We start from the raw sequence: 15,776 nt of genomic DNA, 5'->3' as shown, positions 1-15,776 counted from the left end.
TAGCTTATCTCTCCACGCTTCAGGCTCTCTGCCTTTATTCCTGATGAAGGGCTTTTGCCCGAAACATCGATTTTGCCTGTCCTCGGATTTTGCCTCTCCTTGGATGCTGCCTGAATTGCTGTGCTCTTCCAGCACCACTAATCCAGAATTTATTTTATATAGTCCGTCCACATTCTTTGTGCCAATATGCATCATCTCATATTTCTCTGCACTAAACTACATCTGTCTCCTCATTGCCTACTTCACTAAATTGTCTTTTTGAAGTTTTACATTGTCCTCTCCACAATTTACAATTCTCCCAAGTTTTGTATCATCTATTGGGTGGCACGGTGGCACAGTGGTTAGCACTGCTGCCTCACAGCGCCAGAGACATCTGTCTCCTCATTGCCTACTTCACTAAATTGTCTTTTTGAAGTTTTACATTGTCCTCTCCACAATTTACAATGCTCCCAAGTTTTGTATCATCTATAAACTTTTAATTGGTCTCTTGCACACCAAAATCTAGACCATTTATAATGTCAGGGAAAGCATACGTCCCAACACTGACCCCTAGGGAACTGCATTACAAACCTTTCTCCAGCCGGAAAATACCCTTTTACTTCGAGTCATAGAGATGTACAGCATGGAAACAGACCTTTTGGTCTAACCCGTCCATGCCGACCAGATATCCCAACCCAATCTAGTCCCACCTCCCAGCACCCGGCCCATATCCCTCCAAACCTTCCTATTCATATACCCATCCAAATGCCTCTTGTTTCCTGTCACTCAGCCTTTTGTATCCATGCTGCTACTGTTCCTTTATTCCATGACCTATCATTTACCTCACACCAGCTCCTTAATCTTCTCCAGCTCCACAACTTCATATTGTTTTTGATTTCTCTAGTTCTGACCTCTTGAGCATCCTCAATTTGAAGCATTTCACTATTGTTAGATGTCTATGTATAAAAATCTGGAACACCCTCCCTACACCTCACCAGCTCACATTTCCCTATATTGTATTCTACCTGCCAATATTTTTCTCACTCACCTAACCCAATTACATCCTTTAACAGCCTCTTCACCTCCTCATGATAACTTACTTCCTTAGCTATGTGATATTAATCAGCAATTTCAATATATGATCAGTCCTCACATTCAAATCATTGTTATTGACACAAAGCTGGTCCCTTTTTTCTAAAAGCTGTTCCTTTTCTCAGAGGGGTCCTTGGTTTTTTCCAGAGGGGTCATAAACAGCTCCCGGTTCTGATTAGACTGGTTTGGTACAGAGATTAAAGGGTTTTGAGAAGCCTTTTGTTTATACGTAAACAGATGAAACTTCAGGCTGAAGTGATCATGTTTTAGAAGTGACCTGTATAATGAAAGAGGAGTGGTCAGCTCTCTAGCTGAGCATTTCAGTCCAGAACTAGTTATGAGTTCAACAGTGAGCTGTGTGGAAACAAGTTGCGAAACTCTCACTTTTCTTCTGCCCTTCTAACTTCAATCTGTAAGCATTTGTATCATTTTTACTGTTCTTTAAGGGAGTTTGCTTCTTGGGACTGTTGTGTATATTTGGAACAGCATAATTAAGTCTAGTTTGGATAGACGGAGTTCTTTAGGCGTTCTTTGTTCTGTTCTCTGTGTTTCATTGTGTGGTTTTGTGAATAAATTTTTGTCTGTTTTAAAACCTGGTAGTCAACCTAGCTAACTTACTCCGGGTAATTTTCACTGCACACTTATCAAAATAAATTGCAAAGTTATGGTCTGGGCTGCCTGCTTCAGAATGTTTTCAGTGGTCTGGCCTACTCCTTAACAGATTGGGCGCTCTTTAAACATCAAGTGTTAAGTGCTAGTGTCTTTATTTTGGGTGTTGGTTTGGTTGGTTAGACAAAGTTTGGGATAGTAATACCTCTTTCTGTCGCCAAATGTTTTCTGGAAGTGGATGCGGTGACTTTGGAAGTTTTGCAAAAGGTGAATAAGACCAAGCTGCAGAATTAGCAGACAAGCTGGGATTGGACCTGCTTCTGTGAGGAAAGGAGAGATAATTACAAGAGTAGCTCAGCTTTTAAACTTGCCGGAGAAACCATCTGAATTAATAGAGATTGCAAGAATTCAATTGCAAATAAAGCAGCTGGAATTAGAAGTGAGAGAGAAGGAAATGGCAGCAGAAATGAAACAGTTTGAGTTACAATTAAAAGCAGAAGAGAGGGAAAAAGAGAGAGCAGCAGAAGAGAAAGGAAAGGAGAAAGCTTTTGAACTTCAAAAACTGACACTTAGAAAGGAAAGTCAGCTTAAAAGGCTGAAGATAAAGGCTGAAGGTAACCTTAGTGAGAAAATAGTGAGAACTCATGTGGAAGAGCAAGGAGTTAAAATGGCAAGAATAGCAGCTGAAGTGGCTGATGATTATGAGCTGGTCCATAACACTCGGTTTGGCTTCCAGAATCAATTTCAGTCCATGAGGGATAGAAATTGGGGCAAAAAGAAATCCTCATGTGGAAAGGAAAAGGTAGATCTCAGTGAAGATCATAAGGAGAACTTGCCACAGGGTAAAAAAGAAACCCTTGAGAGGGACAAGGAAGCTAAAAAGCTCCAGTGTTTTCATTGTAATAAAGTCGGCCACATGAAATCACAGTGTTTGTGGCTAGGAGAAAGCCAGATGTAGGAAAACCAGACAAGCCTGGGAATTTTATTGGTCTAGTAACAAAACACACAAGGGACGTTAGACAACTGCCTGAGCATGGACAAGATGATGAGAGGTTGATTAAGGTGAAAGTGTCAGATCTGCTTAAAAATATACATGCAAGGGTAAAGTTTATTCACATAGGCCAGGAGTAGCAGATAAAGAGGTTACAATATTAAGGGACACAGGATCCTCTCAGTCTGAAGGATGAGGAGGTATGTACTCCTGAGGGACTATTGCCAGAAAAGGTACTGGTAACAGGAATTCATGGTGAGACTAGCTGCCATTCTGAAAAGAACCTTTTATCCCAACTCTCTGCCTTCTGTCAGACAGCCAATCCCCAATCCATGCCAGTAGCTCACCTCGAACACCATGGGCCCTCACCTTATTCAGCAGCCTCCCGTGAGGCACCTTATCAAAGGCCTTTGGAAATTGAGGTAGATAACATCCACTGGGTTTCCCTGGTCTAACCTACTTGTTACCTCTTCAAAGAATTCAAACAGGTTTGTCAGGCACGACCACCCCTTACTAAATCCATGCTGACTTGTTCTAATCTGACCCTGCTCTTACAAGAATTTAAAAATCTCATCCTTAACGACAGATTCTAGAATTTTACCTACAACCGAGGTTAGGCTAATCGGCCTATAATTTTCCATCTTTTGTCTTGATCCTTTCTTGAACAAGAAGATTACAACAATGATTTTCCAATCATCTGGGACTTTCCCTGACTCCAGTGATTTTTGAAAAATTACAACCAACGCCTCTGCTATTTCTTCAGCCACCTCCCTCAGAACTCTAGGATGTAGCCCATCAGGGCCAGGAGATTTATCAATTTTTAGACCTTTTAGCTTTTCTAGCACTTTCTCTTTAGCTTTTCTAGCTACCATACTCAACTCTGCCCCTTGACTCTCCTTAATTGTTGGGATATTACTCATGTCTTCCACTGTGAAGACTGACACAAAGTATTTATTAAGTTCTTAGGCTATTCCTTATCTCTCATCATGAGCCTTCCTGCATCAATTTGGAACGGCCCAATTTCTACTTTTGCCTCTCGTTTGTTTCTTATGTATTAAAAGAAACTTTTACTTATCATTTCTACTATTACTGGCTCGCCTACCTTCATATTTGATTGTCTCCATCCTTATTTCTCTCTTTGTTATCCTCTGTTTGTTTTTGTAGTCTTCCCAATTTTCTGATTTCCTAGTGCTCTTGGCCACTTTATAGGCTCTCTTTACCTATGATACATTTCCTGACTTCCTTTGTCAGCCACGGCTGTCTAACCCATCACTGGGATAATCTTTCTTTTCTTTGGGATGAATTTCTGTACTGTGTCTTCAATTACACACAGAAACTCCTGCCATTGTTGCTCTACTGTCTTCCCCACTGGGCTCTGCTTCCAGTCGATTTTCATCAGTTCCTCTCTCATGCCCCAGTAATTACCTTTATTTAACTGTAACACCATTACATCTGATTTTGCCTTCTCTCTTTCAAACTGCAGACTGAACTCTACCATATTATGATCACTGCCTCCTAAGTGTTCCCTGACTTAGAGATCTTTTATAAAGCCCGCCTATTTACATAGCATTAAGTCCAGAATAGCCTGCTCCCTTGTGGGCTCCATCACAAGCTGTTCCAAAAAGCTATCCTGTAGGCATTTCACAAATTCTCTTTCTTTGGATCCACTGGCAACATTATTCACTCAGTTCATTTGCATATTGAAGTCCCCCATGATCACCATGACCTTGCCTTTCTGACATGCCCTATCTATTTCCTTGTACATCTTGTGCCCCTTATCCTGACCACTGTTAGGAGGTCTGTACATAACTCCCATTATGGTTTTTTTGCCTTTGTGGTTCCTCAACTCCACCCATACAGACTCCACATCATTTGACCCTATGTCATTCGGTACCATTGATTTAATTTCATTCTTAACTAACAAGGCAACCCCACCCCCTCTGCCCACCTCCCCATCTTTTTGATAAGTTATAAATCCTTGGATGTTTAACTGCTGGTCCTGAACCCCTGCAACCATGTCTCTGTGATGCTTACCACATCATAGTCATTCATGATGATTTGTGCTGTTAATTCATCTACTTTGTTACGAATACTACGAGCATTCAGGTGAAGCACCTTAATGCTACTTTTCTTATCGTCATGATTTCCATCACCTCTAGTAATATGTCCTAAATTATCCTTCCTTTTTGCTTCATTCCTAGTCTGCCTCGAACTTAAATCCTGCACACATGTTAACCTGCTACTTATCTTTCTACTTGGCTCCATACTCCCTGTTGCTTTCTCTTTCCCCCCTCCCACCCCCACTCACAAGTTTAAAGTCCTAGTGACCACCCTATTTATCCTTTTCACCAGAACACTGGTTCCAGATCAGTCCAAGTGGAGACCGTCCCATTGGTACAGATCGCTCAGCTCCAACACTGATGCCAATGTCCCATGAAATGGAATCCCTCTTTCCCACACCAATCTCTTAGTCACATGTTTACTTCCTTAATTTTCTTATCCCAATGCCAATTAGCACATGGCTTGGGCAGTAATCCAGTGATTATGACCCTTGAGGACCTGTTCTTTAATTTCCTTCTTAGTGCTTGATACTCCCCAAACAGGTCCTCCTTCCTAGCCTTGCCTAAGTTGTTTGTGCCAAGGTGGACCACAAAGCCAGATGGTACCCAACAGTTATGTGTTGACTATTGCAAAGTCAACGTCATTACAAAGACTGATGCATATCCAATTCCACGGTTGGAGGACTGTGTCGAAAAAGTGGGACAAGCAACTTACATTTCTAAGTTGGACTTGCTCAGTGACAGCAAAGGCAATTTTGGCTTTCATAACGCCAAATGGACTATATTACTTCAAAGTCATGCCATTTGGTATGAAAAACGTTCCAGCCACATTTCAAAGACTGACTAATAAGGTCATAGGCAGGTAACCCAATTGTGTTGTTTACATTGATGACCTGGTGATTTTTAGTCACTCATTGAAGGAACATTTACAGCATTTATTGGACTTGTTTGATTGACCTTGGAAGGCAGCCTTCGTGGTAACCTGAGCTAAAATGGAATTTGCCAAAACCCAAGCCACCTTCCTGGGCCATGTTATTGGACATGGACAAATGGCACTATGGGATATGAAAACGTAAGTAATTGGGAAATTTCTCACACTGTCAACGAGAAAAGCAGAATAGCCACACCGGATTACATGAAGCCTTTCAAGGTGGCTATCGATGCTAGTGATGTAGGTGTTGGTGCAGTGCTCCTGCGGGAGGATGACAAAGGGATATAAAGACCCATCGGGTATTTTTCCAGGAAGTTGAACATTCATCAACAGAAATATTCAAGGGTGGAGAAAGAGACTTTAAGTTTAGTGTTGGCATTACAACATTTCAGTGTTTATATTACCAGCAATGCATCTGGGACAATCATATACACTGATCATAACCCAATGACATTTTTGGAAAAGTTTAAGGACAAAAATGCCAGACTGTTTAGTCAGAGCTTATTGTGCAGCCATTCAATTTGACAACTGTGTATGTGGCAGGTCACGCAAACGTGATTGCCTATGCATCATCGAGACTCGAATGAGATATCGGGCATTCGGTGGCTGGTGTGCCATGGCCTGAACTTGCATGTGTTTATGCATTTTTGCATGTTTATAGTTAGTATAGTGTATACATGTGTTTAGACCAATTATTGGGTTTTTGAAGGGTTTTAAAAATGAAGCCATCTTTTGATATTGATGATTAATTTTTTAAGGCGGGGGGGGGGTCCTTTTTTGCTAAAAGCTGTTCCTTTCTCATGGATGCTGTGTCCTTGGTTTTTTTTCCAGAGGGGTCATAAACAGCTCCCGGTTCAGATTAAACTGGTTTGGTACAGAACTTAAAGGATTTTGGGAGGCCTTTTGTTTATGTATAAACGGATAAGACTTCAGGCCAAAGTGGTCATGTTTTAGATGCAACCTGTATAATGAAAGGGGAGTGGTCAGCTCTCTAGCTGAAAAGTTCAATCCAGAACTATTTAGGAGTTCAACAGTGAGCTGTGTGGAAACAGGTTGCGAAACTCTTTGTCTCCTTTTGCCCTTCTAACTTCAACCTATTAGCATTTGTTCCATTTTCAGCATTGCTTCGCCTGAGGTCCACTGAAGATGTTACCTAATAAGGTAACAAAATGTCTGGAAATGAATCTTTTAGCTCAGCGAGCAAACCTACATCCAAAATTATTTCCTTTATTTTTATCGTGTTTGGTTTGGAACTATGAATTACAGTTGAGAACTCCATTCTGAGTTTTGAGCAGCTTTTTTTGAAAAATAGAAAAAAGAGCAAAGGTTTGCTTCTGGAAACTGGCCTGAAAAGATAAAGCAGATTACAGTAATTAGTGCTTTAAGACCGCTACAGATGAACTGGCACCAAGGTTCCATTATGCTGAGGGACCACCACGCTAGCTGCATGTTGAATTAGTTAATCAAGGGATGACCAGTACTGGCCAGCCAATGACAGAGAATGTTAAAAAGGAAAGAGAAACCAAAGGGTGACCTGGTTTTGTTTGGGTTTTGGACCAGGGGGCAGTGTTGCTTTGGAAGCTGCAGGACTGGGCTGTTCTTCAGACTGAATTTTGCTTGCTGTAGTTATTCTCAAATTGTCAACTCGCTGAGAGCCGACTTTAGGACATGTGGAACCCAAAATGAGCATCAGAGAGCAATTATCGCTGTGTAAGTGCTGTCTCAACACAATGTCAATGATCCATTTCATCACTTTTGTTGATGATTGAGGTCTGATGTGGTCATAATTGGCTGGATTGAATTTGACCTTCGTTTTGTGGACAAATTCTATCTGGCCAACGTTTCACATTGCTGGGTAGATGCTGATGTTGTAGAGGTACTGAAACTGGTTGGCTATGCGTGTCATCAATTTTGGAGGACAATTCTTCAGTACTATTGCTGGAATGTTTTTGAGACCCAAAGCCTTTGCAGTTCACAGTGCCTTCAAGATAGTTCTTGATATCACATAGAATGAATTGAATTGGCTGAAGTCTAGTTTCTGTCATATTGGGAAACTCAGGAGGAGGTAGTAATGTGGTATTCATTTGGTACTTGTGACTGAACATGATTGAAAATGCTTCAGTCTTTTCTTTTTCTGATGTGTTGAGCTCCCCCATCATTGAGGATTGGAAAATTTGACATTTACTTCTGACCACAACCATTCACAGCTGGATGTTAAAGGACTGCAGAGCTTAGACTTGCTCCTTTGGTTGAGAGATTACTTAAGTTTGTCTATCAAATGCTATTTCTTGTCAGTGGTGGTTTGCCATTGCTTCCCACTCTCAGGGGCAGGTCAAGGAAACAGGTCCCCAGTCAACACCCAGAATGACAATTAAACCCACACAGTTGGCACTGTTTTGAACCACTCAATAGTCACATAATAAAGTGAGCTAACATGTTGCCTCAAATATAGACTGGCATCAACATAAATCTTTTTCTGTTCCCCTTTCAGTGTCTCTTTATCCATTTATAATAGGAGCAACAAGAACTATACACAGTGCACCACTTGCACTGAAGTTTAATAAATGAGCATTCAAGAAATCAAAGTTAAATGGGCCAGAAACAAACCAAATTTAATCATTCATTAATCCTTCACATTCTATTTATTCCCATTTGCAATATTTAAGGTTGTGGGTTAAAAAAGACAGTGTATTTTGACAACTATCATAAAACTTCTTAAAAAGTGATCAGATCTAATTCCAAACAGTGTTACTAAAATGCAAGTTCTATCTCAAACAGGATAATAAATGCTTTCAAAGGAATTACAGAAAATTGAATCTGGGTCCAACTGCTCAAAAAATCTTTATGACCATTATAGTTAAAGGCAAAGAACACACAACTCCTGACACATTGTCTGTCTCATTTAGTGTGAATTTGGCAGAATGTCTCATAAATAAGCTTGCAGTTTTGTTTTAAAAAACCTGCTATATTCCAAGGTATGTAGCACCTTTTCCATAATCCAATGTCTGGCCTAGACCACTTGAATTATTTCCATGCTACGGCACACCATGTGACTATAACCTCTAGGTATTTTCCAACCACCAGTTCAAATATTCTATTAGTTTAGTAGCTGTGATTTATTAAGAGAACACACTAACTGCATGCATTTCTCGAGGGACTAATCATTCTATGTAACAATGCTGCTTACGCAGATTGGCAGACCCCTTATCCTGGCTACACAGCTGTCCAGTAACAAAGCAAAGGAAACAGTTCTTAGACATTCAGTCAACTTCACGTTGAAGGTATCAGACATGGAACACTCCTTAAGTTCCAGCGAATCTTATTGTACAAATATCCTGAAACCTGCAGGTTTTGGCCTTGGTTTATGGTAATACATTACAGGTGCCATGTTGTTGTTTTTGTCCTACATGTTAATAACTAAATTGCAATTTCTTTTTAAGAGTTGGGATGAAGGAACAAGAAGGGATGTAATGAAGAGAAGGAAGAGCATACTTGGGAAACAAAGTCCATCTGAAAGTATCCCCAAAAGCAAAAAAATTACAAGAAAAAAAAATACAAACGTGATTATAGACAGTGCTGCATTTAATGGAAATGACACCATTTATAAGATCAGATTGGTGGTTTGGAAAATATGAATATTAAAATTATTGCAAATTGTTTAATATATTGCATTTTTATGAGGTGTGAAATGCATCTTTGTTTTAAGTGTAAAAAGCCTGGTACTGTTAGGGCAATATTTTAATGTCTCTGCCAATTTGTATATTCTGATAGCTCAGTACACCAGTGGAAAAGACAAGGCTGAAGAATCTGTTACAAATTCTACATCAACCAGAAATGCCAAGTTGATGACCTATCCTGACCTCCTCGAGAAATTCCAAGCATCTTAGATGCCAGTCTTCAACCAATTTGATTCACTCCATGTGATATCAAGAAACAAAGAAGGGACTGGATAGTGCAAAAATTATGTTCAGGGAAATCTTGAAATCTTGCAGTGAGTAACTCACCCCCTGACTACCCAAAGTTTGTCCATCATTTATAAAGTGTAAGTTAGGAGTGTGATGGAGTAATCCCCACTTGCCTGAATGAGTGTAGCTCCAACAATGCTGAAGAAGCTTGATACCATGCAAGACAAAGTAGCCAACTTTATTGCCCCCCCCCATCGATAAACATCCACTCTCTCCACCATGAATGCTCAGTAGCAGCAATGTGTACTGTCTACAAGATGCACTGCAGAAATTGACCAAGGATCCTGAGACAGCCTCCAGTCCCTCTCAAGTCCCGGGGAACTACAAGGTATGGATTTCTGATGGGTGGGTCAGAGGATGGCGCTGTGAGTGGGTTAGGGGAGTAGACTGTGAGCAGGTTGGAGGAAGACACTGCAAGTTGGTGAGTGGGTTGTGGGAGGACTAAACTCTCGGCTTTGGCCCTTTGAACGATTGGCGTGAAAATGTGGAGCAGGATTCCTGAGCTATTGGAGAACGTAAGAGGGAAGGAGAGAGTGTGTGAGAGAGACAGAGCATGTCTGAGAGACTGAGACACTGCGTGAGGGAGTGAAGGAATGCCTGGGTGTTATTTCTGATGATGGGAGTGTCCAGAACCAGTGGTCATAGTACAGGGATATGGGGTAAATTATTTAGGACTGAGAATGAGGAGAAATTTCTCCACCCAGAAGGTGGTAAGCCTGTGGAATTTGCTACCACAGAAAGTAATGAAAGCCAAAACACTGTATGATCTCAAGAACGAGTTGGATAAAGCACATGGGGCAAATGGAATCAAGGGATGTGAGAGAAAAACAGGAATAGGCTATTGAGTTGGATGATCAACCATGATCATAATGAATGGCAAAGCATGTTCAAAGGATTGAATAGCCTACTGCTCCTCCTCGTTTCTAAGTATGTTTGTGGAGGTTAGGGGTGAAAGAGTGCATTTGTACAGAAGTAAGTGAGGTAAAGTAGGTGAGTGACAAAATAAAGGTTAGTGAGAGCATGTGTGTGAAGGAACATAACAGCATACATAGAATAAAGTGAGACAGCCTGAATGTGTGTTTGGGAGGGTGTGTAGAATGGAGTGAGAGACAGGGGGTATAAATGGGAGGCTGGGAGAGCGTGTGTGTTGGAGTGCCTGAGTGTGTTCGATTTTATGTGAACACTGAGACTAAGAGTGAGTCATATAGCCATCATCCCTCCACACCTCCTACTCCTCAAAATCCTATCCATAAAGGAGATTGCAGAAATCAAAAGGCAACCAGCTTCTGAATCCACTTTCAAATGAATTCTGCCATCAGAAGCTCAGACTGTGCTTCACCAGAGGTAAACACAGGTCCACTGTTAGTTAAACTGAACTTAGCTTATCCCCATCCCCTTCTCTAGTGATCAGGACTTGGTGCCTAGACTGCCTCTATCTTCTCAGCTCTACTTCATAACTGAGTTGGCAAGGCAAGATTTTTGCTGCTTGCCACATTTTCATAAATTGCTCATTTATTTAAGGTACAATCGTTTTAGAAATGGTTGTTTTGAAAATTATATTTACAGTTTCACCAAGCCTTAACTTTATGAAATTCATTCACCAATCACATACCCTACCATGTGTGAGAACAGTTATAAAACTATAAGTTATGCCTGGAAAGTTCTTTACACAGAGGGTGATGGGTGTCTGAAACGCGTTGCCAGCAGGTGGTAAAGTCGGGCATGATAATGTCATTTAAGATGTATTTAGACAGATACGTGAATGGGCAGGGAACAGAAGGATACAGATTGTTAGAAAATAGGTGGCAGGTTTAGATAGAGGATCTGGATCGGCGCAGGCTTGGAGGGCCAAAGGGCTGTTCCTGTGCTGTAAATTTCCTTGTTCTTTGCTCTTCCCCAATGAAACAAAAGTTGGACAACCCGGATATACAAGGTATTTAATGATATGGAAATCGTTACTGGCAATGTAGAAGACTGAGGCACAGCTTGGAAACTACTAAAAGGCAGTTTTAGACAGATATCAGGAAATTGCTCTTCATACAAAGAATGACCAAGACATAACATGGAGTCTTCATAGAATGGGTAAAATACAAACCATTTCGATAACAATTAATGTTTCACTGAGATAATTATGAATGGACGAGTGGTCTTTCTCATTCATAGACATCTTGCAACTACAATTCTTTCCCAATCAATTTGTTTTGCAACTGTGAAGAAATGTGAGCACCCACCTGTCCATTCGCAGTTGGCAAACGATACTCAATATATCAACCACCCCTTCATTTTTCAGCTGATGGCATCCAATAGTGATGGCAATAAAACAGCCTGTTCTCCCTATCCCAGCACTGAAAGAAAAATGATGATTGTATTGAATAAAATACCACTTGTTTTATTTATTATTTGAAATGTTATGCTTTAAATGGCTTTATTGTAGCACAGTTTTCTTAATAGTTTAGCTCAAATAAGATAATGATTGCTACTCAAAAGTCAGGCATTACTTTAAAATATATTATTAAGTTGTCACTGTCAGCTGTAACAAATTTGGTAGCATTCTCACCTCTTGGTATAAGATTGTGAGTTCAAGTCCCACTGCAATAACTAGATTAAAAATATCAAAGCTGACATCTAAGTTTTTTTGGGTGAAGCCTTACAAAGAGACCTTAGCTGCTCTCCAATTACAGACCTCTCATACAGAGGGACTCATAGCACTATACAGACAAAGGGCAGGAAAGGTATCCTTAATGTCCTGGAAAATATTTATCCCTCAACTAACATTGCAAAAAACCAGATCATCTGCTAATTTTCACATTATACTCTGAAGGAACTTGCTCTGTATGAATTGATTTCTGTTTCTACATTTAAATAATGTCTGTATTTCATTGGTTGCAAAGTGCTTTGGGATGTCCTGAGATCATGAAAGGTGCTCTATAAATGCAAGTCTTTCCCTTCTTTTTGAATATTTGAACTGAATGGACCAAATGAATAACTTTGAGAACTGAACACTATGCTTATTTTAAACAGGTTTCATGAGTTTAGCTATTTTGAGGAGATTATTTCTAAGGGAGTTTAATTAAATGGACAAGTGATTAATTCCTCCATAGCCCTGTCTGTGTCGATTACAAAATATGTGAAAGTTCAGAGTTTGAAAGCACAGTGGTACACTGGTTAACACTACTGCTTCACAGCACCAGGGACCCATGTTCAATTCTACTTTGGCTGACTGTCTGTGTGGAGTTTGCATGTTTTCCCTGAGTCTGCATGGTTTTTGCTGGGTGTGCCAGAATCCTCCCACAGTCTTAAGACGGGCAGGTTAGCCATGGATTAGCTATGGTAAATGTAGTGCTAGGGGATAGAGATGGTGGGTCTGGGTGGATGCTCCTCGGAAGGTTGATGCAGACTCAATGGGCTGAATGGTCTTTCCATGTAATATCAGGATTCTATCTCACAATGAAGTGATGCTGTAGGATATGAAGCAGTAAATATGGAATGATTCACTGATTACAATAAAAAAAGTAGACTGTGAGGGGAAGGGGGAATTCTGAAAATATGACAATATCAGATCATACCACAGCAATAGCTCGTTCACAAGCTCACAATTGTGCACGTTTCATCATGATTCATGAGAGAATAGGTGATTAATTCAATTAAAAATACCAATGATGAATATTTGACCATTTTACTATTTGAATAGCCTGTTGGATTTCTAATATTGAGATGGTTAAGCTTTAATTTGTTTTTGTTATTTGTGCCAGTCATGGTTCAGTTAGTAGCACCCTCATCCCTGAATCACATGGTTCTGGTTTCAATTTGCCACCAAGGTCTTAAACACAAAGTTCAAAGCTGCTCCTTCACTGCAAAACTGAGCACGTACTGCATTGTTAGAATGCTGTCTTACTGATGAAATATTAAACTGAGATCCTATTTGGGTGGATGTGGAAAATATAATTGCATCATTTAAAATGTCCTGGCTAATATTCTTAATCATTATCACAAAAATAGATTATCAGGTCTTTATTACATTGCCATTTATGGGAGTGTGCTGTGAGTAAACTGGTTACTCCATTTCAAAAGTACTTAATTGGCTGTAAGGTCACTTCTGTAAGGCTGTAAGGCTGTAAGGACTTCTGGTGGTTATGAAAAGCACTCCATAATAGCAAGTTTTATTTTTTGTGTATCCAAAACATGACAGTCTCATCCATTGCCAAGTATGATTACAGTACAAAACTTTTTCAGTCGTCTTTCCTAGAAATGAGAATGAAAGATCTTTTATAGACTAAGTGAACAGCATTGTTACAAACACATTACCTGCAATGTACAACAACTGGTCCTCGACCAGGTGATTTCTGTCTGGTCTCCTCCACTTTCAGCATGAGTTGCAATAGTGGCTGGGCACTATCAGGTGTCTTGTGGTCAGGCCAGGATTTGTACCAATAGTGTTTTATATTTTGACACTTGCCTTCATGCTGGTTGAAAGAAAACCAATGATACAACAATATTAATTTTGGTCATACTCCTCTTAACTTCATTTTATCTCATTCTTTTCCAAAACCTGAAAGTCATGGCTATCACTACTTTTTCCTCAGTCATCCCTTTCTGGTACCTTTTACAGGTTTTTAAAACTTAAGCTTGGAATCACTTCCTTCTTGATTATCACACCTACTTTTCTTGGGATGTTCTACATTATCATTTTTCACTCTTCACCAATGATCTTTACTCAATAGTAAAAGAAGTATCATTCCGCATGGCCATACTTTGGCTTTGAACCTCCATTATTTAAATTGTGCCTTTAGGAATTAACCATGATATAAATGCACATAATATTTCTGCCATTAAAATTAATAAGTACATTGCACAAATTAAATATGTAACTAACATATTCAGTGAATGGGGAATTAATATAGAGAGATTTGGAAAGGAGTCATTAAATTATGCTGAAATCACTCCTTTAAAATCTTTCAATATTTTAACAAATAATTTTTAAAACTGTGATGTCGGAACAAAGAGCCAGTTGTTTACAAAGGTTATGCTTTGCTTCTGGAATGCATTCTCTGTGTGACATGGAGTCCATTGTTCAGTTTTGGTCAATTGTTCACCTACGCAATGGAGAAAAGTAATAAGACAATGTCCTCAAACATAAAGGAATAATCTGTGAGAAAAAATTATAGAAGGCTAATCTGTACAAATTTAAAGTGGGATTCCATCAATGTTCAAAACTGTACAAGGGTATGGATTACTCCAATGGAAACATAGATATAAATTAGTGAACATTCAATTTAGGAGAGTCTTTCACTAAAATGATAATAATGATAAGGACAATCTGTCAGGCAGGCTATTACATATGTCCCTTGCCTTTAAAAGAGTTCATTTTAAGAACTTCATGCACTGCATAGAAAATGTCACAATCCTATTGGCAGTCAGGCAGCTTTACATTTGCAAAGACATAGAAATCAGTTGCTTGCTTGCTTCATACCTGTGATATGCTTTAATGGTTTAAATAAACTAATCCATTGGCTTACCGAATCCTTGATGTGTGTTTGATTATTATACCATTACCATTGACATGACATGGTGAACAACAGTACAATACATCTTGCTGATAAGGCCTATCATGCTTGCATAGTCAGCGAGCAAGTCAAAAACATGGGGCTTAACCTTACCAGGAATTGGTTACATGTCATTTTTGTCAAATTTCATGGAGAGTACCACACTCTTTTGGCACCCAGCTTATCTGATGGTGGTCCAATTCTCCCCCTCGCTGCTGGCAGAAACACCATTGTTGGGACATCCAGGATTCCTGGCACTGACAATACATTTTAAAGGCTGTTGTGCACACAGTAAAGCCTTGGAAATGGCAGATAATGAGAAATTGACTGCAGTTGTGACATTGATGAAGCATAGTGCCATACAGCAACATGTCTAACCTTTTCACTGATCACTGATGGCAACCATGAAAACTAGGAGAAAGTGAGGACCGCAGATGTTGGAGTACCAGAGTTGAAAAATGTGGTGCTGGAAAAACACAGCAGGCCAGGCAGCATCCGAGGAGCAGGAGAATTGACGTTTCGGGCATAAGCCCTTCTTCAGGAATGAGGCTGGTGTGCCAAGCGGGCTGAGATTAAAGGTAGGGGGGAGGGAATTTGGGGGAGGGG

At 40.0% G+C, this 15,776-nt stretch overlaps 1 protein-coding gene across 4 annotated transcripts in view; it reads right to left on the bottom strand.

The window, feature by feature from the left end:
• LOC122559762 (receptor-type tyrosine-protein phosphatase R-like) overlaps positions 1–15,776 on the bottom strand; it is a 211,488-nt gene that overhangs the window by 24,943 nt on the left and 170,769 nt on the right. For 2 of the 4 annotated variants that reach the window (XM_043709748.1, XM_043709750.1), the window contains 2 exons: positions 13,933–14,093; positions 11,859–11,972 (listed from right to left, as the gene is read on the bottom strand). In XM_043709748.1, the coding sequence (XP_043565683.1) occupies positions 11,859–11,972; positions 13,933–14,093 (275 nt within the window). The remainder of the gene's footprint in view (positions 1–11,858; positions 11,973–13,932; positions 14,094–15,776) is intronic. The other 2 variants (XM_043709749.1, XM_043709751.1) reach the window with 1 other exon arrangement.

Source organism: Chiloscyllium plagiosum, chromosome 19 (genome assembly GCF_004010195.1).
Source record: "Chiloscyllium plagiosum isolate BGI_BamShark_2017 chromosome 19, ASM401019v2, whole genome shotgun sequence".
Lineage (NCBI taxonomy): Eukaryota > Metazoa > Chordata > Chondrichthyes > Orectolobiformes > Hemiscylliidae > Chiloscyllium > Chiloscyllium plagiosum.
Note: the sequence above shows the minus strand (reverse complement) of the source record. Positions and strands in the feature narration are given on the sequence as shown.